We start from the raw sequence: 23,125 nt of genomic DNA on the forward strand, positions 1-23,125 counted from the left end.
ACTTAAGACAGAAGTGTGGAGGTGGAGAGGGCCATGGTTGCCAGTCAACCACGGGGTACAAGGAGACAAACAACCATTCATTCACACAGTCACACCTAGGGATAATTTGGAGTGTTCCATCAGCCTAACATGGGCTTACATTAGGCGATTATTTTTTTCCTGACTAAACTTTCTACTATCTTTACAATTAGTAATCGATAAGTTTATCGATTAGTATTTTGAATTATCTAATGGTTATTATTGGGGTTTAGGATTACCATTGCTCCTTCCTTACATCAGACAGTCGGCGGCTGCCACACACACATGCGTACGTACCGCTGTACTACGTGGACGGAAGACTGACAGGGAACAATCCTAATATAGCAGCATTTTAATTATGCCGCCGTTCTGTTGCTCACCCTAAACGCTGGTACTGTGAAACTGTGAAAACATTGTTTATCTGATTTTATGATGTGATGTGCTGGTCCAGACAATTACGTCATTGACTAGTCGGAATGCTTTAAGCTGTAAACAGGAGTACCTGGAGAAAACCCACGCTGGCATTGGGCAAACAAGCAAACTCCACACAGGAAGGCCAGATCCCGTAACTGAACCCTTGAGCTCAGAACTGTGATGCAGATGTTTTAACCAATTCGTCACCGTGTCACCTTCGAGGTGAGTCTTGATCTTTTATTTGTGACAAAATTATATCATTTAATTGGTGTGCTAGGTGGAGAAGAATTTCAGGGGAAAAGGAGAAAAAGAATGTGTGATGTAAAATCAGTTTCATTCACAGATGGGAAATGTCTAACCCAGGGGTCTCAAACTTGCGGCCCGCGGGCCAACTGCGGCCCTCGGGACGATAATTTGCGGCCCCCGTCTTAATATGAAAGATCGATTTTTTTTTTTTTTTTTTTAATTTTTTTTTTTTTTTTACCCCTTTCCCCATGATGGCGCCGTTTAAGTGGCAGCCAGTGGCAGTAGCTCTGTCCACTCATGTTTTTCTTGTTTTACAGCATGTTTTACATGAAAAATTAGAGGGAACATTGACATGCACCTGCTTGTGGCAGGTGTGATACTGGTGTGCCGATAGCGAGCAATGATGATGTCGTGACCGGATGATTCGCCTAAAGACGTTTCGCCGACGGACGTTTGACAGACGGACAGGTCGTACTAGTATTTGTTAGTTTAATGATTAAATACAAATACTAGTATTTGTATTTAATCATTAAACGCTGTTTTCAGCTGGATTTGACCGAATTTGAGAGCATTTTGAGCCGTTTGGCGAATGGACGTCTATAGACGTTTTTTGCCTCCATCGCGATATCATCCAGTATTTGTATTTAATCATTAAATGCTGTTTTAGGATGGATTTGACCCGATTGCTGTCATTTTACGGCTCGGTTCTGCTACATCTGCCTGCCCAAGAGTGCTTATTCCCGGACTGCCATTGATGGTAGACGAACATTGATTTTTACTATAATTTGGACAACACCGGCGGCGGGCCGGATTAAAAATCCTAACGGGCCGTATATGGCCCGCGGGCCGAAGTTGAAAAACTTGTACACACACGATCCGGCGGGGCGAGCGTTCGAATCCCGTTTCGGCGAAACCTCCGTTCGGCCGAATGAACGTTCGGTGGAACGTCCATTCGGCGACCTGCCCGTCTGTCAAACGTCCGTCGGCGAAACGTCTTTAGGCGAATCATCCGAGTACCGATGATGTCGCTCACACTGGTACTCAGTGCGCTCAGGGAGGTTGTCTTTCTGCTCAGACCAACAAAAAATTAGAGGGAACTTTGGTTCGGAGCTGAATGAACCAATCACGGTGAGGTATACGGCTCTGGAGGGCGGGACATCGGCCGGGCTGTCCAGTGCCTCGCTCACTCACTCATTCATTCCTCCAATCAGCTGGGCGGAGGAGAAGCCGTGAGGCCGATCACTCCGCTCGGCGCGCACACTCCTCCGCTGCTCTCAGCATAGAACTGAATGAGGCGCTATGATCCGTGATCCAGCCTGTGTCAGTGTCTGTAGCCATCTCCGCGATTGAAACGGAGAGCGAAAGTGCACATGCGCCACAAACCCGCGCGACTGAATGTGAAAGATCAACCCGAGACTCATTCCAAGTGGAAAAACATATTACAGAGCCCCAGAGATGTCTCTTTCAAAGCCTGCCGTGAAGAGAAAGGTCGGTGATGAGCACAGACAGTTTCAAGAAAAGTGGGGAGTGCAATATTTCTTTGTTGAACACAGGGGCACCCCGACGTGTCTCATTTACACTGAAAAAGTTGCGGTGCACAAGGAATACAATTTGAAACGTAATTGTACTACGAGACATGCTGAGGAGTACGAAAAATACCAGGGAGATGAGAGAGCCAACCAGGTTGCCAGTCTTAAAACACGTCTTCTGAGGCAACAGGATCTCTTCAAGAAGGCTACCAAAGACAGTAATGCAGCAGTCAAAGCTAGCTACGCCGTTTGTGAGTTGATTGATCCTGTGCTAAGTGATCCCAAATGGCTCATGGACTTGGCTTTTCTTGTTGATATCACACATGAGCTTAATGTACTGAACAAGAAGCTACAAGGCCAGGGGCAACTTGTCAGTGCTGCCTATGACAACGTGAGAGCATTCTGCACTAAACTTGTGTTATGGAAAGCCCAGCTCTCTCAGACAAACCTTTGCCATTTCCCAGCATGCAAGGCTCTCGTGGATGCAGGCACACCATTCAGTGGTGAGAAGTATGTTGAGGCCATTTCGAAGCTACAGGAGGAATTTGATCACAGATTTGCAGACTTCAAGACACACAAAGCCACATTTCAAATTTTTGCGGACCCCTTCTCCTTTGATGTGCAAGATGCCCCTCCTGAGCTTCAAATGGAGCTCATTGACCTGCAGTGCAACTCTGCACTCAAAGCCAAGTTCAGGGAGGTGAGTGGAGAAGCAGACAAGCTTGGGCAATTTTTGAGAGAGTTGACCCCCAGCTTCCCTGAACTTTCCCGAAGGTTCAAGCGGCCCATGTGCCTTTTTGGGAGCACATACTTGTGTGAGAAGCTCTTCTCCACCTTGAACTTCAATAAGTCCAAGTACAGGTCCAGACTTACTGATGAGCATCTTCAAGCTCTACTGAGGGTCTCCACTGCTTCCTCCCTCAAGCCAAATGTGACTCAGCTATGTGAGAAGAAGCGCTGCCAGGTCTCTAGCAGCAAGGAGTAGGCAAGAGAAGCCGTGTTCAGAATATTTCATGTTCAATGTTCCATTCAAGTTCAGAAAGTTAAAGGTTAAAGAGCTGTTAATACAGACATTTGAAACGGAATAAAAATAATTCATTTTCTCTACTTAGCCAGCCAGTGTATATCTACTGTATGCTCATTAGTATTATTTGGTTTTGTATTACTGATTGATTTATTTTTTATTCATCTTTAAGTTAATTTATTTAATTCATTATTTTTTGTTAAAAAATAAAGATATTTGATATCGTTGGAATGTTTTATCAGTGCTTTTCTTGTGGAAATCCTGATGCGGCCCAGTCTCACCCAGACTCGGCCACTAGCGGCCCCCAGGTAAATTGAGTTCGAGACCCCTGGTCTAACCCAACCTTGAGAAATTCAAACTCTGAGCCATATCTGCGGATTAAATACTGTATGTTCAAATGACTCAAAAAGTCATCCCTGCCAGCTGCTTAACTACCTGGGAGAAAAATATAGAATTAATTTCCTAAAAAGTGTTGCCTTAATGACGGTTCTTCTTTTTGGACTAGCATCACTTCTTGCCCGTATTTAGCTGGGATAGGCTTCAGCACCCCTGTGATAGTCATAAAGGTTAAGCGGTTCATGAATGAATGATTTAAACAATTAGACAAAAAAAAGCAATCAAGAAGCGTAACAACACGCATCAACACTATTTTTTCCAAGGAAAAGTTTGCCCACCTGTTTGGTGGAAGAGTTTTGGAAGCATCCATAATGCACTGGCTAAAGTTTTTCAAAATTTCATCGACAACCTGTGGATGAAAGGGATGATACTTGTAAGTAACATCAGCAAAATGAATGAGGAACTAATAGATTTTTGTCCATACTTGCAAATGCAGCTCTGGCATTAAAATTGTAACTGTGTTCAGTTTGATGACTTTCTTTTCCAAAAGGTCATCAGGAAGACAAGGAAAGATGAAGCTCAGAGTCTGGGAGATCTTTGACATTTGAGCCAACAAATCTAATGGAACATTATAGTAAACATGAAAAAGAAATGTAATCATAAAAAGGGTATGAGAACACCTAATATGAATGGCCATGTGAAAGACTGGATCTTAGTAATAAAGTATTTTGAGAACTGGACAATGGACCGATGGAGAAAACTAGTTAAACACAACAACAACAAAATTCACAAAATGTCTAACAATACAAATTCCTACTGATGTATTAAACCTTATTTGCCCCTTAGTCATCATGTGAGGCAATGCATAATGGGTTTAATGCATTTTTTGCCTGCTTTAATATAGAATTCACAACCTAGTTGGCCACAACACCATGACAAATCTTACTTTTCTTGTGTTATTTACTCTTATACATTGGAGACACGGAAGGAAATACATTGAATACATTTGTGGAAAAAGTGTCCTTTTCCAAAAGACTTTGTGCACCTTAAGAAAACGACTGAAAGAGAAGGTTCTGATGACGTTTGCACTGGTCTCCAAGGGATCAAATGTATAAGAGTAAATAACACCAAGACAACATTGTATTCATATATATAATTTAATCTAGGTTAAAAAGTAGAGGTGGCTGATTTGGTAAAAATATCATATTATTTTTCATAAATAAAATATATATCTCAATTTTATTGATTCTTTTTTAGATTGTTTATTTCAGTGTTCCACAACCGTTGCAAGAAATCATCTGTGTGTCATGGGAAATTATCTCCCACAAGGTAAAACATTGTAATATTTCATCTCATCTCATCTTCTTCGGCTTATCCAAAGTCAGCCGCTTGTATTTGGGATCTCTTTCTTTCGGTCGAGACCCACCGCTTGTGACCATAGATGAGGGAGGGAACGTAGCTCGACCGGTAGATAGAGAGCCTCGTCTTTTGGCTCAGCCCCTTCACCACGATGGACCAATGCAGTCTGCATCACAGCAGACGCTGCACCGATCAACCTGAAGATCTCCGGCTCCATTCTTCGCTCACTCGTGAACAAGACCCCAAGATACTTGAACTCCTCCACCAGTGGAGGAACCCGATCCCTGACCCGGAGAGGGCACGCCACCTTTTTCCTACTGAGGACCATTGTCTCAGATTTGGAGGTGCAAATTCTCATACCAACCGCTTTACACTCGGTTGCGAATCATTCCAATGAGAGTTGGAGATCACGGCCTGATGAAGCCAACAGAACCACATCATGCAATACTGAGGCCACCAAACCAGACCGCCTCAAGGCCACGGCTGCGCCTAAAAATTCTGTACATAAGTGATGAACAGAATTGGTGACATAGGGCAGCCCTGGCGGAATCCAACCCCCACTGGAAAGGGCTCCGACTTAGTGCCAGCTACGCGGGCCAGATTCTGACACCAGTGATACAGGGACCGGGCTTAAAAGGGGTTTCGGAACCCCATACTCCCGGAATACACCCCACAAGACTCCCCGGGCGACATGGTCGAACGCCTTCTCCAACTTCACAAAGCACATGTAGACTGTTTGGGCAAACTTCCGTGCCCCCCCAATCCAGAGGCACTGTCCACGCGATGTTGCCGAGACGTGTCAACCAAGACAGCCCCACCACATCCAGAACCTTTAGAAGCTCTGGGAAGATCTCATCCAGCCCTGTATCCTCTTGGTTTATGAAAAAAAGAGCTCAAACTCATATTCTTGTAGATTTACCATTTAATTAAAAAGGGTTTTCTTTCAAATGTCAAAAATGTTCTAACAACTGAAGTGTAAAAACCTCCAGATAGCTTTGTATTTTTATTGCTTTGCGTGAAATGTATTGTGCTAAATGTGTACTTAATCTCATACTAACTCAATTCATTGCCCTTAAATCAAATCATAGCAGACTTTACAATATCAAAAAATCATATTGTTCTGCAAACAATCAATATATAGTTTTACAGCTTTATAAAGCAATTTTGATGCGTGCAAAAGTACTGTAGGGCAGCCGGGTGGTGCGAGTGTTTAGCGCGTTGGCCTCACAGCTCTGGGGTCCTGAGTTGAAATCCAGGTCACGTCCACCTGTGTGGAGTTTGCATGTTCTCCCCGGGCCTGCGTGGGTTTCCTCCGGGTACTCCGGTTTCCTCCCACATTCCAAAAACATGACTGGTAGGCTGATTGGACACTCTAAATTGTCCCTAAGTATGGGTGTGAGTATGCATGGTTGTCCGTCTCCTTGTGCACTGCGATCGGCTGGCCACCGATTCGGGGTATCCCCCGCCTCTAGCCCAGTGTCAGCTGGGATAGCCTCCAGCGCCCCCCGCAACCCTAATGAGGATGAAGCGGTTCAGAAAATGAGATGAAACTATTGTCATAAAATAAATAAAGGATGGATTAATTGGTTGACTGCTTGAATTGTGAAGAAATTTTCTTAAGTATGTTGTCATATCTTAATTTTGAGTTACATCTTGTTGAGAAATTAGTGGACATTTTGGCTGAAAGATGTCTGATAGCTGTGGCAACCCTAATGGCTAATTGTACGTATCTGATCCTTTTTTGCAAATGTTACTGCTTTACCATAAACAGGTGTTGATTGAGCCTGCAGGCTTAGAACTTCCCACCAAGCCACTAAGATCTCTCCAATATAACAACACCTCCTGAGATTTTTTCTACACTTAGGTTAGACAGGAATTATTGTTTATACATAGCAGTTAATTGGCACCCAACGTAGGGCATGGAATATATATGACAATGAGCAGTGCGGAGGAAGATAGTTGAAGTGAACGCTAAGGTATATTTTTTCCTCATGGCTGCTTCTTTTGTCTCTTTTGATTGACAAAAATGGCGGGGCGCACGGGTGCAGCGGCTCTTTGCTGTCCAGTTTGGTGTTTTCTTTTCTCAATCCTATCGTTATTTACAAACATCTGCGAGGCAAACTTTTCCTACAGTCACCAGGACTTAATTGCTATCAAAAGGAGATGCGATATATCCGATCTCACAACAAACTACCAACGGACCTACGATATCCCCAAGGACATCTTGAGACCTCCGGGATCTCCGTGGATAGTCAGCCCACTCAAAGTATGTCGAAGGAGGCGAAGGCGGCGAAGAGAGAGGAAGCAAAAGCGCAGATGTCGGGTGGGCCTTGCTGCTAAGCCAAGTCAACAACCACACCGAGCACCGCTTCCTAGTATCTTTTTGACCAACGCCAGATCCATCACCCACAAAATGGATGAGTTGGAACTTCGAATTGCTACCAACAGCTTTGTTAGGAACTGCAACATTATTCTCATCACGGAAACGTGGCTACACCCGCAAATCCCTGACGCTGCGGTATCGCTAGCTAGCCGAACGCTTTTTCGGAACGATCTTTCAAAGGAACTAACAGGCAAAAGCAGGAGGAGGACTTTGCTTGTTCATACAAAATGAATGGTGTGGTGACAGTAAGATAATTGACACTCACTGTTCCCCGGACTTAGAGCTATTGGCAGTACGATGTAGACCCTACTATCTACCGAGAGAGCTAACGGTCGTCATAGTACGGCGATCTATATACCTCCAAATGTAAAAGTCAACACGGCACTAAACCTCCTGCTAACGGCCGTAAACAAACAACAGCTTGACCACCCCGATGGAGTCTTTATTGTTACTGGTGACTTCAACAAAGCATGTTTAAAGACTGTTCTACCTAAGTTTATCCAATACGTAAAATGTCACACAAGGGGAGACAAAACTCTTGACCATGTTTATTCTAACATCAAACATGCTTACAAAGCCACTTCCCTCCCTCACCTAGCTGGATCAGACAACCTCTGTCTAGCCCTCACCTCAGCATACACTCCATTCCGGAGGCTAACAAGGCCACAAATACAGACAATAAAAACTTGGCCCGAGGACGCCCTTTCTCAGATGCAGGACTGTTTTTCCCGCACCAACTGGGAACTCTTCGAACACGACAACCTCCAGGACTATACAGATGCTGTACTTTCCTATATCAAAAACTGCATGGACAACGTCACTATAAATCAGGGGTCCCCAAACTTTTTTCCTGTGAGGGCCACATAACTTTTCCCTTCTCTGATGGGGGGCCGGTGTCAGTTTGTAACAGAAAAAGTGTGATGATCGTAGGGGAGCTTAATTTTTTTTTATTGTTTTCCAGAAAGCCACACATAACCAAATAACCCTTTCCAGGTTCTTTACAGAAAAAAAGTCAGGAAACAAATAACACTATTAATGAAATAAATAATAACTATAAATAATAACTAAATAACCCTCTCTGAGTTCTTCACAGAAAAAAACAGGAAATAAATAACACTATTTATGAAATAAATAATAACTAAATAACTCTCTCTGGGTTCTTCATAGAAAAAAAAGCCATGGAACATTAACTTTCTGTTGTGCCATGCACAATCTTCTCCCTTTGCTCTGAAGTTTATGCATGACACCTCAACCGTCATTACAGAATCCCACGTCAACATTTTGCAGCACCGTGCTTGCTGGTGAATTCGGCAGTGGACTCGTAGCGGGGTGGTGAGACCCTTTTTTTCCAACTCCAGGTTCATGCGTCCCATTATTAGACCGCGAGTTTCGGCCACCATGCTAGGAGCCCCGTGAGTTGTGATGCTAGCTAGCTTTGACCAGTCCAGGTCCAACTTCTCCATGGTTTGGCACACTTTGTCAAAAATATCCTCTCCCGTTGTAGTCCCTTTGAAACTTTGGAGGGCTACCAGATCGTAGCAAATCTCAAAGTTTGCGCTAACTCCACGAATAAAAATGAGCAGTTGCGCTGTGTCTTGCACGTCCGTGCTTTCATCCAGTGCTAATGAAAAAAAGTCAAATTATTTACTCTTCTGCTGCAGCTGGGCATATACATTACTCCCGATTTCTTCAACGCATCTGGTCATTGTACTCACCGACAGACTTACGGCATTAAATGCATCTTTCTTCTCGTGACACACTTCCTCCACTACAACATCCATACATTTCTTAAAAAACTCTCCGTCAGTGAAAGGCTTACCATTGCTTGCAGTTTTGCAACCCGAAAGCTGGCCCGAACGGATGACTGGTTCAGCTGAGCTTGGCGTAGAAATGTAGTCTGCTGAGATAATAGTCCAACTTTTAGCTTTGAGAGTTTGTCTGCTCGTATTTGGCCTTGCACGCTACCGTACTTGTCTTTGTGACGGGATTCATAGTGCCGGCGAAGATTGTATTCTTTGAATACTGCCACCGTCTCTTGACAGATGAGACAAACAGCCTTTTCTTTGCATTGAACAAAAAAATAATCGTTTGTCCACTGCAGGTTAAATACCCTGCATTCTGAATCAATTTTTGTCTTAACTAACCTTTTCGCCATTATTCCGTTTTCAAACAGGTTCAGGTTGCAGTTTTTATATGCTTGAATAGCATCGCAATAGCGATGGTACCAGGGCTCCGCCCTCACCTGCGATCGTCCAGATGTCTCGCTAACACTCTGATCACGCATGCAACGGTGTAAATGCCCGCATGCATCAAAGGCAAACACTCTCCCCGCGCGTGTCACCAAAGAAGCAATGCGAAGGCCCGCTTCACTGGGATGATTTGTGGGCTCAGCAGGGGTGCAATGAACCAAACACAAGATTAAAACGTCCCAGTCTTCAAGGCCAAATAGGAAAAAAATCTGATAGCGTCTCTGGTATTGTTCAGAGGGCCGGTCCAAATGTGCCCGCGTGCCGGATACGGCCCGCGGGCCGTAGTTTGGTGACCCCTGCTATAAATATACAAATACAGGTTTTTCATAACCAAAAACCCTGGATGACCAAGGAGACACAGGCACTCATCAAATGCCGTAACACCGCTTTCAGATCAGGGGACAAGATGAAATATAGAGCTGCCAGAGCTGAGCTGAGAAAAGAGGCATTAAAAAGGCCAAGGCAGAATTGACTAAGAAAATTGAGGAGCACTTCACAGAAAATAACCCAAAGAAGATGTGGCAGGGAATACGACATATTACCAACTACAATAACAATAATAAGTCTGTTAACGCAGATGCCTCACTAGCGGAGGAACTGAACCGTTTCTTTGCCCGCTTTGAGACTGACAAATCAGACCCAGTCTCAACACCCCCACCACTACCCTGCAGCAATACACTGAAGTTCCAGGAACAGGAAGTGAGACTGGAAATGCGGTCTGTGAATACCAGGAAGGCTGCTGGCCCTGACGGAGTACCTGGGAAGGTGCTCAAAGCCCGTGCTGACCAGTTCCCTGCAACAATCCATCATTCCATCCTGCCTGAAATCTGCCACCATTATCCCTGTCCCCAAAAAGCCAACCATTGACAGCATGAATGATTATAGGCCTGTTGCACTCAAGCCTGTGATCATGAAGTGCTTTGAAAAGTTGATAGCCCACCATATCAGGAATACAATCTCTCCCTCAGTTGACCCTCACCAGTTTGCTTATAGAGCTAACAGGTCCACTGAGGATGCTATCACCATTGCTCTACATACAGCATTAAGCCAGCTGGAACACCATGGGAATTACGTGAGGATGCTTTTCATTGACTATAGCTCAGCCTTCAACACCATGAAACCGGACATTCTGACTGACAAACTCTCCCACCTTGGACTATCCTCCTCCATCTGCTGTTGGATAAAGAACTTCCTAACCAACCGACCACAAACTGGACTTGGTTCCCACCTTTCTTGCTCCATTACACTGAGCACTGGCTCCCCTCAAGGCTGTGTACTGAGTCCTCTTCTGTACTCCCTGTACACTTATGACTGTACACCAACCCACCAGTCTAACTCCATCATCAAATTTGCCGATAACACCACTGTGGTCGGACTCATCTCAGGGGGATGAGTGTGCCTACAGAGACGAGGTCAACAAACTGTCATCATGGCGTTTGATGAACAACCTCACACTGAACAACACGAAAACTAAATAATCCTGGACTTCCGCAAACAGAGCACAGATCTGGCCCCACTCCTCATAAATGGAGTTCGTGTAGACAGGGTCCAGTCCTTTAAATTCCTGGGGGTCCACGTCACGGACAAGCTCTCCTGGTCTACAAACACCACAGCAGTAGTGAAGAAGGCCCACAAACGACTCAATTTCCTGAGGGTACTCAGGAGGAACAACTTGGACACTAAGCTTCTGGTACACTGGAAGCACGGCAGCAGACAAAAAGGCCATGCAGAGAGTGATTAACACTGCCCAGAAGATCGTCGGCTGCTCTCTGCCCTCACTGGAAGATATTGCCAGCCCTCGCTACCTCAGCAGAGCCGGGAACATTGTCGGGGACCCGTACCACCCTGGTCACAACCTGTTCCAGCTGCTTCCCTCTGGCAGGCGCTACTGGTCTCACAAAGCACGGACAAAGAGGCTTAAGGACAGCTTCTTTCCCACAGCCATCAGGACTCTGAATTTGCAGTAGCACGACACACAATCCCCTCTGTGTAACAACTTCGGGGTGATGAAACATGAAGGACGTTGGGCGGTGATCTGCCTCCTGCTGGCTGACTGAAGGTAAGTAAGAAGACAGTGGGAGGTAAGCGATCCATTTTATTCTTTGTTGGCATCGGTGAGGCAAACCTTTTTGCAGTCGCCGGGATTTGGTTGCGCTCGGGAGGTGCGCGATGTATCCATCACGGCAGAGTGCCAGAGAGTCTGAAACTATCACTTGGTTGGGCTTTTGCCTGGGAAAAGCGCACTTTGTGGAGAAGCACTACCAATTTCGTCATATGCAGCGTCAATGATGATGACAAGCCTATGTCTGATTTTATTTTATTTATTTTTTTATTAGAAAATTTCCTACATGGTCTTGCTTCCGAAGGGGAATCGGCAGATTGACAAGTGTTCTGAATTTAACCAGCAGAGTGCAGAGAGTGTTAGGATTATTAGTTTTACATTATTATATATTTGGTTGCAATGAAGAATGCTTTGCTTTACTATTAAACTTTGCTCATTATCATTAGAGGATTATTAGTTTCACATGATTATATATTTGCTTGCAATGAAGAATATGCTTTGCTTTACTATTAAACTTAGTTTCATGTTATTATTATTATATGGTTGCTTGCAACGAAGTAAATGCTTTTCTCCTGAGAACCTTAGTTAGACTAAACACCAAAACGCCTTGGAACTTGAACTGCTTGGAGTAGACTAAACAAAGAAGATTCAAAACACATTGAGCTGCACATGACTTTCAAATCTTCATTTGTTTTGACTATATTGATGTCTCGCTTCTGTTTCCCACCCCTCCCTTGAGAGTTGAGACGTGAATGGTAACTACGGTCCTTGAAGTTAATAAACAAGAAAAGAAGTGCGTGCGGCCAGAACAGAGCGGGGACTCGGCATGACCAGTTCTGTTCTCCTCGCAAGAAGAAATCCAGATTGTCTTTTGTCTTTATTTGTGCGTGCATTTGGAAAATGCCTATATTTGCGAATGCCTATTGGTGAACCTATCATATTGGTCCGTCGAGCCTGGGAGTCAATATACCGGAGGCATCCAGGCACTTAGTCGACATCTGGGAAGGACCGTGGCCACAGCATTTAAGACCCTTTTGACGGGCTGGGTCTCGGCTAAGACCCTGGATTCCTGGAGTTGACGACTTAACCAAAAAGAGTTGAAGACATCTCTGGTGAGTCCATATGAATGTGTCCATTCGTGAGGGGCTCCGAATGTGAGGGATTCACTTCATATGAGGGTCCATTTGTGAGGGAGGTCCATATGGAGATCGCGTCGGGGACGGCGATGGTAAAACCCTGTAAATACTAGTCACTAACAGGTGAAGAGACAGAGTATTAGTCTATAAAACTGAAGGGCGTCGGTGTCCTGTACCTAAGCAGATCGTACTTAAACTCCGAGTGTATGATTGTGTTGCGTGTGTGGTGACAACCTCGGGAAAAACAAATGAAGGGGGAAAGAAAAAGAAAAAGAACGGGTAAATTACTGCCCTAATTACACACCTGTTTTGAAATGGGGAGATAGATAGCAAGGCGGCTATTGATGATGATTCAAAACAGCGTCTGGTGTGTAAGGATTGGAAATTTGTTGAAAATCAAAGCGCTTCGAGAGTTAAACACCTATATTTATGGATAGACTAAATATGACTTGGCTGGCCATCTTAATAATATTAGGGAAAGAAAGGCATACCTGCAGGAAAAAGTAAATTCAACACAAAAGAGATAGGGAAAGAAAGTAGAAAAAGGTAGTCATAATTGGTTATAAGTGAACACAAATTTGTATGTTACAGTCCTGTGTCGTCATGTTTTTGTATTTTCTTTTTGTTTCGTTTTTATGTCTCCCAGTGTTCTCACAGCTGTGCTATCAAACTGGGCCGGGAGTCTGTTCCCACTATCATTATTGTTGTCGTTTTTCTTTTATCGTTCTTTAGGAAAAGTATACAAAAATTACTAGACGAAGGAGTGAAATGTGTGACGGAAAAGCATTGTCATGCGGAAACTCTTTTTAGTTGTGACTATTATTTATATTGGCATTATGGCTGACGGTGAATATTTAAGGTGCCTGGGTGTTAATTCCGTTGGTTGATCGTCTGATTGGGGAAGACGTTAGCAAGAGTGGTAGAGATTGTCTGCTGAAGTGAAATATGTGGGAGTCAGGAAGTAGAAAGCAGTCTTTAAACAATTCTCAAATAAAAGCATTGGCGGATCCCTTAATTGGCTCTAGAGGTTGCTAAAGCAAACTTGTGTGTGCAGAAAAAAAAACTTTTTTTGCTATGCGATAAAGTTGTGCTTGCAGCATTTTTGGGATTATGGAGTCGTGAAAAATTGTGTGGTGTGGTTGGAAACCGGATGGGAATTTAGTTTATTATGGACTAATGGTAGTCTTCTCTAAAATGCAATACTCACGGCTAAAAAAAACGACATTTCAAACATGATACCTCGCTGGGAAGGCATTTTTAAAAAGAGCAAAACAAGGAATTTATAACAGATAGGCTGTGTGTGAGGAGAATCGTGCTTTTTGCAGCGAGTGTAAAGCTCAGAGTTAGCGGCTAAGATCGCGTTTCCGTTGAACATTTCAGAATAAGAGCAAAACGCGGTCTGCAGGAAATGCAGGGTTATGCGGTTACTTTTGCATTTTTCTGATTACACAAAAAAAAGTGTCTTTCCAGGTCATAGAAAATCTGTTTGGTGAAAGATTGGTTATTTGGCTTCAAAATTGGCAAGAGAGCAAAGGGTTCTTAGAAGGAATGAGCAAAACTTACATTGGGTTTTTCATCTATTTCAGATTTAATGATAAAACTAGCTTTCGGAAGATAAAAGGTTATTAATATTGTCTTTAAATGGGTGGTTCGTTCAAAATACTTTAACATGTGGGATTAGTTGGTTAGAGAGAAAGTGGTGAGAAAATTGACAATATATTGGCAACAATTTGTGGGTCATTTTATCAAACACTAAAATTTATCATTGGAACATGCCTATTGAAAGGTTATATTTCTCTAATTAGCTTATTGTAGGTTTTAATTGTGGTAACAGTGAGCTACTGAATATGGCTCTTATCTTAAGTAAACATCTTCTCACTGGTGGGGGTGAGACGGGTCGGTTGCGGGAGGAACTCAGCTAGTGATTTAGCTGTCCTGCCCTCCTTGGGGAGGTTAACAATATGGGTTTGATTTGAGAATTAGATCTTAAATATTAAGAATTAGTATTGGGGTGTTAAGGATATCAAACATGAAAGCAACAATGCAGAAACGGCATTCATTCAAACTGCAGTGGTACCTCGACCTACGATCAGCTCTACCTACAACATGCTCGAGGTACGATGAAAATTTCGATCGAATAATTCGCCCGCCATACGATCAAAATTTCGAGATGCGACCAAGCCAGGTGGCCATGACATGAGAGGCTGTTTATCATTGTAGCGCACTTTTTTGCTGCATCTCTTTCGTGTATAACAGATATCTACGAGTACTGAACGATTTAGTCAGACAAGTTTCCTCCTACGCATCGACCAGGAAACAACGCGCATGCGCGGGCAAAAAGAGGGCTTTATGGGTAATGAAGTATACTCGTGCACACAACACCGATAGGCAATGGCACCCTTTCTAAGAATAAAACTTCATTACCCACAATCAATACGTGGGTAGGCTATTGCATTTCCTGTTTTCCCCCCTAGCCTGTTAGCTCCCGTTGGCGGAGCGATCGCTAATTCAAGACTACTTCTCGTTGGCAAATGGTCGTGTGTTATCCTATTGTGAGGACATCTTTGTGCATCATTTTCGGATTATTTTGAAGGGAATACAACAGCAAACAGCCCATCGATAGCGAACGTGAGGTTGGAGCCGTGGCAAACAACTAACCCGGCCACAACGAAGGTAAACAAAAATTAAAACAAAATTAGAATTCAGTTTTTTGTAAAGTTACATTAAACGTATGTTTGAGTGTCTGTATATATTAATCCAAGTTAATTTAAATTTGTTTGTTCCGTTAGAGTGCGTTGTCATGGAAATGTAATCCATTTTGACTCATGTCGCAACAGGATAATGACAGCCTACTAGTAAGACACCATATTATGAACCTACCTCCATCCTTTCCATTAAAAATTAGTCGTCTTTGCTCCTGTAGCTGAACTTTTAGGAGAGGCAGAGGATCATCATAATTCTCCTCATATACAGCTTTTCCTGTAATCATAGTGTGGATCTTGTATGTGTCAACAACATTTTTTTCTTAAGGGCTAATTTGTGTGTCAAAGTCAACTGAAAAGGAGACCAACCTTCTTGCTGTCTTAGTCTCTGACAAGAATCCAAGTATAATGAATATTGTGCAGCAGGAATCTTACCTGCTCTAAAAAAATCAATATATATGCAATTTATAGCTGAATTTCACTTGAAAATATAAATAAAACATGGAACTTTGTGAAACATTTGATTGTCAGTAAGTATCCTTGTACTGTTTTGGATTTCTCCAATTCTATTGTCAAAGAAGGCTAGAGAAAGCCTAATACAGGGTACTGCCATACATCATGAGGAAGCCTGGAGTAGCAGAGAAATATATCAGAGTACTTGGGGGCATGTATGACAGTTGTACTACAGCAGTGAAGTGTGCAATAAGAATGTCTTCAACCTGCACTAGGGACTTAAGATGGAAATTATCCTTTGGCTATAATCTTACATATTTAGATATGTACATATGTTCATTAACATGTATATGTCTAATAAATGTACTGTCCCTTTATTAAATAAATCAAACTCAAGCTGATAAATGAGGTGAGACAGGATGGTCCTTAGTATATCTGCAGTGAGAGCAGAAAGCAGGTACCACTCCACTCGAGGGGGGTTGTACACGCTTTCACTCTGGAGTCGCTCACGGTGAGAGCCGCCGAGCAGGTGTGGGGATACTTATTGCCCCCGGTGCCTGTATGTTGGGCTTTACCCCCCTTTACTAGCATCCTTCTATCTTCAGGTGAGGGGATGGGAGTTGACTGTTGTTAGTGCGTATGCACCAAACAGCAGGTCAGAGTACCCGCCCTTTTTGGAGTCATTGGAAGGGGTGCTGGAGAGCGCTCCTTAGGGGGACTCCCTCGTTCGCTAGGGAACTTTAATGGTCATGTGGGCAACGGCAGAGAGACCTGGAGTGGAGTGTTTGGGAAGAACTTCCCTCCTGATCGGAAACCGAGTGGTGTTCTATTGTTAGATTTCTGCACGCGTCGTGGAGTGACAATAATGAACACCATCTTCAATCATAAGTGTGTCTATATGTGTATTTGGCATCAGGGCACCCTAGGCCGGAGTCCAATGATCGACTTTGTGGTTATCTCATTGGACCTGCGGCCGCATGTCTTGGACACTCGGGTAAACGGAGGGGCCGAGCTGTCAAACGATCACCACCTGGTGGTGAGTTGACTCCGATGGTGGGGGCAGATGCCACTGCGTCCCGGGAGACCCAAACGTTTTGTGAGGGTCTGCTTGGAACGCCTGGCGGAGTCCTGTCAGAAGGAGTTTCAATTGCCACCTCCGACAGAGCTTCTCACATGTCTGGCAAGAGGCGGGAGACATTGAGTCCGACTGGACCATGTTCCGCGCTTCTATTGCTGAGGCAGCAGACCAGAGCTGCGGCTGCAAGGGGGTGTGTGCCTGTCGTGGCGGCAATCCCAGAACCCGCTAATATACACCGGCGGTCCGGGATGCCGTCAGGCTGAAAAAGGAGTCCTATCAGGCCTTTTTTGGCCCACGGGACTCCAGAGGCAGCTGACTGGTACCAGTTGGCCCCGCGGCACGCGGCTCTGGTCGTCTCCGGGGCAAAACCACGGACATGGAAGGAGTTCGGTGATGCCATGGAGAACGACTTCCGGGTGGCTTCAAGGAAATTTTGGTCCACCATCCGACGTTTCAGGAGGGGGAAGCACTGCACCATCAACACAGTGATGGTCTGAATGGGGCGCTGCTGACCTCGACTCGGGATGTTGAATCGGTGGGCGGAATACTTTTAAGACCTCCTCAACCAACTCCACCGACTCACCATCCCATGAGGAAGCAGAGCCGGGGGACTCTGAGGCGGATTCTCTTATCTCTGGGGTGGAAGTCACTGAAGTGGTCAAAAAGCTCCTTGGTGGCAAGGCCCCAGGGGTGGATGAGATGCGCCCGGAGTTTTTAAAGGCTCTGGTTGTTGTGGGGCTGTCTTGGTTGACACATCTATGAAACATTGTGTGGACATCGAGGACAGTGCCTCTGGATTGGCAGACTGGGGGACCGCAGGTTGTGTTCCAATTGTAAGGGAATCACACACCATGTTCTTTGTGGACTTGGAAAAGGCATTTGACTGTGTCCCCTGAAGAGTCTTGTGGGAGGTACTCCGGGAGTATGGGGTTCCAGAACCCCTGATACGCCAGGTCCCTGTATTGCACTGGTGTCAGAGCGTGTTCCACATAGCCGGCAGTAAGTCGGATCTGTTTCCAGTGGGGGTTGGACTCCGCCAGGGCTGCCCTATGTCACTGATTCTGTTCATAACTTTTTGGACAGAATATATAGGCGCACCCGCGGCGTTGAGGGGGTACGGTTTGGTGGCCTCATTATTGCATCCCTACTTTTTGCAGATTATGTGGTTCTGTTGCCTTCACCAGGCCGTGTTCTCCAACTCTTGCTGGAACGATTCGTAGCCGAGTGTGAAGCGGTCAGGTCCTTCCCTGGGTGGAGGAGTTTAAGTATCTGGGGATCTTGTTCACAGGTAAGGTAAGAATGGAGCGGGAGATCGACAGGCGGATCGGTGCGGCGTCTGCAGTCCACCCAGGGAAGGACCTGATGCCTGACACTTAAGAGGGGCTGCCACCTTTTTCAAACTGAGGACCATGGTCACAGATCTGCATCGGTACGTCGTGGTGAAGGAGCTGAGCCAAAAGGTGAGGCTTTCCATTCACAGGTCGATCTACATTCCCACCCTCATCTATGGTCACAAGCTGTGGGTTGGGACCGAAAGAACGAGATCCGGGATACAAGCAACTTAAATGAGTTTCCTCCGCAGGATGTCTGGACTCTCCCTTAGATATAGGGTGAGAAGCTCGGTCATCTGGGAGGGGTTCTGAGTAGTCGCTGGGTTGGGTAATCAATGACATTAACTGGAATCAAAACTGTATGTTTACTAGTGTGTTCGTTGTCTTATTAAAACACCCTTTTCAAGGGCATGTCCTCTTTCATCAAAAGACAACATGATCTCACACAGTATTCTGACATTTGCAAATTGATCCATGATCCCCTAGTATGAAAAAAAGCGCAGAAACATGTAGAAAGGTAGTAATAATAGGGGAGATCCAACTTCACGGTTTTTCGATTATCGTGGCCATTTTTGGCCTACATTGTCCACGATATTCGAGAGATTACTGTATTTTTAACACTTGTATATTCTACGCATGTATTTGCATTGAGAATGGTAGCCTGATTATTGATTTCTTTTCGTTCCCGGGCTAATCATTTAAAATAATTTAATTCTGAATTAAATTGGTACTCTTTTGTCATTGCTGAGATCAGTATGATATTTGGTATATTCTAGGAATGTACAGTATTTGTACTAATCGTCACAGCACTATTTCTAATTTTATGTCCCGGGGTTGATTAATTAAATTAATTGCTTACTTGTTGTGTAGGTTCTGAGTTAGCCACTAAAAAGCCAAGTGGTCATACTTAATTTTGAACATATTTAATGTAAGTTATTTGACATGCTGAGTTCTCTTAAAACAGATTAGCATATGAAATCATGTGACATACAAAAAGATGACAAACAATTCAACAAAACATGATATCTGTTGAATCAAATAAGATTGGAGGAGTTACCTTTTCAGGGCCTCTATGAAGTTCATTTGCGCATCTGCTTTCAAAGGAAGCTGAAATTTTCAAAGGTGAAACTGCATCATTTTGAGTTAAGAGAGATAACTGTATATATTACCCTGTTTCAAGCAGTAACGTTCATCCTAATCTCTACCTCTCAAAAATTTACGTATGCCAACTGCTCACGACCACAAAGGTAAAATGTCTTTTTATTGTTCTTATGTTGTAATTGTGCTCCTTCTTTTGTTTTGTTTCCCAGAGGTTACAAAGACAACATCCTATGTGTGACAAGGACTCAACGAGTGGAGGAGATGGGCGACCAGGACGAGACTTCACAGCAGCTGATTGCAGCATGAGCTCTTCCCATATATCTGGGAAAGGCCAGGAACTTAATAAACTGTTGATCAATCGGAGGAAGACGACTTTCTCCTTTTGCCTTCAATGTGTACAAAAGACTGTACAGTTCAGATAGTCTTGGTCAATCTACACATCTCTGCTAAGGAAATGTGTAGGATGGTAGTAGAGACAAAGCGTGCTGAATTTGACTCCTCTTGAGCAAAATTGTTTTAGACTAGAATGAGTCGTTTTTGGAGTCCTTTTACAAAAAATGAACATGCATGGAACGTTAATTGATTCCAGGGTCAAAGGTGAATTAAAACACAGGTTCCCTTAGTAGCAATACTCTTGTTATACATAGATAGATTGATTAAAAATTCATTTCCAATCCATACAGCCTTGGACGTACACAGAACATATAACTCAAGTTGGCGGGGCTAAGATCACATAGTTTTGTGACTTGGTGATCAATGTAACCTGTAGAGAATCTTAAAATGTATTGTGGCTATTGCCGATGTTAAGTAGTTACAAAGGATAGTTAGCCCAATAACAGACAGCACCCCTTCCAAGAACTACAATAAGAGTGGGTACAGTGGTACCTCGACATACGAGCAATTAGAGATACGAGTAAAACATTGAGCAAATATTTATCTTGAGATACGAGACAAATTTTGATATACGGGCAGACAGCGGACGCGAAAGCCTGCTCATGAGAACATCATGAGCACTCTCTCTCTCCCCGCAACTCCCCCGTGTAATGTCTATCTGGTCGCAACTCCCTTGTGTAATGTCTCTTTGGTCCCAACTCCCTCGTGTAATGTCTCTGCGAGCACTGTTGCATTTTTTTCCCCCTTAGTCAGTGTGAATGGCGCATATACTATTTCTCGTTGGCAAGTGGTCGTGCGCTATTGTGAGGACATTTGTGTGCATCATTTTGGGAATATTTTGAAGGGAAGACAAAAGCAAATAACCCTCGATAGGTTGCATCTGAAAGTCAAGGTGGAGGTGGGGCAAAGAGCCAACCCGGGAGAAGAAAGGTTTCAAAATTAAAAAAAAAAATTAGAGTCAAGTTTGGTGTAAGGTTAGATTAAACATATTTTTGAGGGTACTCGGCCATTTGGTCGCCGGACTTTTGGTCGCCCGGAAGGTTATTGATAATTAACCATTTAAAATTGCTGCTCAAATTCCCTAAATAAGAACTGCGAATTATTATTTAGTCATACTTAATGCACTATTAATTATTAAGCTACAGAAAAGCTCCAAATTTCCCGTACTTTTATTGTGTTTTATTGGAGAACTTGTTAAGACCCTGACTGACCTCCCTTCCTAAGGGGACAACTCATGTACATACAAACTCTTACACACTCACACGTCCGCTCAGTGAAACTGCTCAGGGCCATTGTTGGCTTTGATTGATGCGTAGACCGTGTTGTTTTACCTTGTTTTGTCGCCGGACGTTTGGTCGCAGGTTGTTTGGGTCCGGGCGACCAAACCTCCGGCGACCAAAAGTCTGGCGACCAAAAGTCTGGCGACCAAAAGTCCGGCGACCAAAAGTCCGGCGACCAAACGTCCGGCGACCAAAAGTCCGGCGACCAAACGTCCGGTCACGATTTTTGAGTGTGTCTGCATCGTAAATCCAAATTCATTTAAATTTGTTTGTTATGTTACGAGCGTGTTGCCGTGCAAAAAGTCTCCCTCCCCACTCTCTCTCTGTCCGTCTCTCTCCCCTCCGCAAAATCCGTCTAATTTTAATAATATTAAACACATTTTAGTACAGTATTAAACCACTAGTTATTTGTTACGTTGTTAATAGATGGCGAATAAGAACTAATAAAAATGTTTTTCCAATCCAATATCCTGTTTTGGGTGTTTTTTCAGAGGGTAGCAACGAATTAATTTGTTTATAGTTCATTTCATGGGAAACGTTCGTTTGAGTTACGAAGAAATCGACATACGAGCTTAGTCCTGGAACGAAGTAAGCTCGTATCTCGAGGTACCACAGTATTCTGAACTGCCGTTTGTTGCATACACACAAACAACAGTTACCATATTTAAGCCGCTTTTGTCAGACAAAAAAAGAGACTGAATCGAGGGTACGGCTTATACAGTGGGGAGAATAAGTATTTAGTCAACCCCTAATTGTGCAAGTTCTCCTACTTGAAAAGATTAGAGAGGCCTGTAATTGTCAACATGGGTAAACCACAACCATGAGAGGCAGAATGTGGGGAAAAAACTGAAAATCACATTGTTTGATTTTTAAAGAATTCAATACCAAAAGTTCATCTCAATACTTTGTTATGCATGTAAGACACCTATCCACAAACTCAATCTCTCACACGAAGGACACCAGAGACAAAATTGTAGACCTGCACCAGGTTGGGAAGACTGAATCTGCAATAGATAAAACGCTTAGTGTAAAGAAATCAACTGGGGGAGCAATTATTAGAAAATGGAAGACATAAAAGACCACTGATAATCTCCCTCGATCTGGGGCTGCATGCAAGATCTCAACCCTTGGCGTCAAAATGATAACAAGAACGGTGAGCAAAAATCCCAGAATCACACGGGGGGACCTAGTGTATTACCTACAAAGAGCTGGGACCACAGTAACATAGGCTACTATCAGTAACACAATGCGCCGCCAGGGACTCAAATCCTGGACGTGTCCGCCTGCTGAAGCCAGAACACATCCAGGCCCGTCTGCAGTTCGCTAGAGAACATTTGGATGATCCAGAAGAGGACAGGGAGAATGTGTTATGGTCAGATGAAACCAAAATAGAACTTTTTGGTAGAGACACAGGTTCTGAATTGCATCTGAAAAATACCATACCCACTGTGAAGCATGGGGGTGGAAACATCATGCTTTGGGGCTGTTTTTCTGCAAAGCGACCAGGACGACTGATCTGTGTAAAGGAAAGATTGAATGGGGCCATGTATCGAGAGATTTTGAGTGAAAATATCCTTCCATCAGCAAGGAAATTGAAGAGACGTGGCTGGTTCTTTCAGCATGACAATGATCCCAAACACAGCCAGGGCAACAAAGGAGTGGCTTCGTAAGAAGCATTTCAAGGTCCTGGAGTGGCCTAGCCAGTCTCCAGATCTCAACCCCATAGAAAATCTGTGGAGAGAGTTCAAAGTCTGTGTTGCCCAACGATAGCCCCAAAACAACACTGCTCTAGAGGAGATCTGCATGGAGGAATTGGCCAAAATACCAGCAACAGTGTGTGAAAAGCTTGTGAAGAGTTACAGAAAATGTTTGGCCTCCGTCATTGCCAACAAAGGGTACAAAACAAAGTAATGAACTTTTGGTATTGGCTTGGATAACTTTATTCATCCCGTATTCGGGACATTTTGTTGTCACTGTAGCAAGGGGGTGAGGATGCAGAAATAGGGAAGGCATTTTAGACATAAATAGATA

The 23,125-nt window shown here is 43.9% G+C and overlaps 1 protein-coding gene across 14 annotated transcripts in view; it reads right to left on the reverse strand.

Annotated features, from left to right (window-relative positions):
- The window catches only part of fanca (FA complementation group A), a 166,485-nt gene that overhangs the window by 73,628 nt on the left and 69,732 nt on the right, over window positions 1-23,125 (reverse strand). For all 14 annotated transcript variants that reach the window (XR_013299496.1, XR_013299498.1, XR_013299497.1 and 11 more), the window contains 5 exons: window positions 19,378-19,427; window positions 15,828-15,898; window positions 15,637-15,735; window positions 4,052-4,185; window positions 3,906-3,976 (listed from right to left, as the gene is read on the reverse strand). Coding sequence is in view for 8 of the 14 variants with exons in the window: in XM_077595441.1 (XP_077451567.1) it covers window positions 3,906-3,976; window positions 4,052-4,185; window positions 15,637-15,735; window positions 15,828-15,898; window positions 19,378-19,427 (425 nt within the window). In the remaining 6 variants the exon portion in view is untranslated. The remainder of the gene's footprint in view (window positions 1-3,905; window positions 3,977-4,051; window positions 4,186-15,636; window positions 15,736-15,827; window positions 15,899-19,377; window positions 19,428-23,125) is intronic.

Source organism: Stigmatopora argus, chromosome 3, assembly GCF_051989625.1.
Source record: "Stigmatopora argus isolate UIUO_Sarg chromosome 3, RoL_Sarg_1.0, whole genome shotgun sequence".
Taxonomy (NCBI): domain Eukaryota; kingdom Metazoa; phylum Chordata; class Actinopteri; order Syngnathiformes; family Syngnathidae; genus Stigmatopora; species Stigmatopora argus.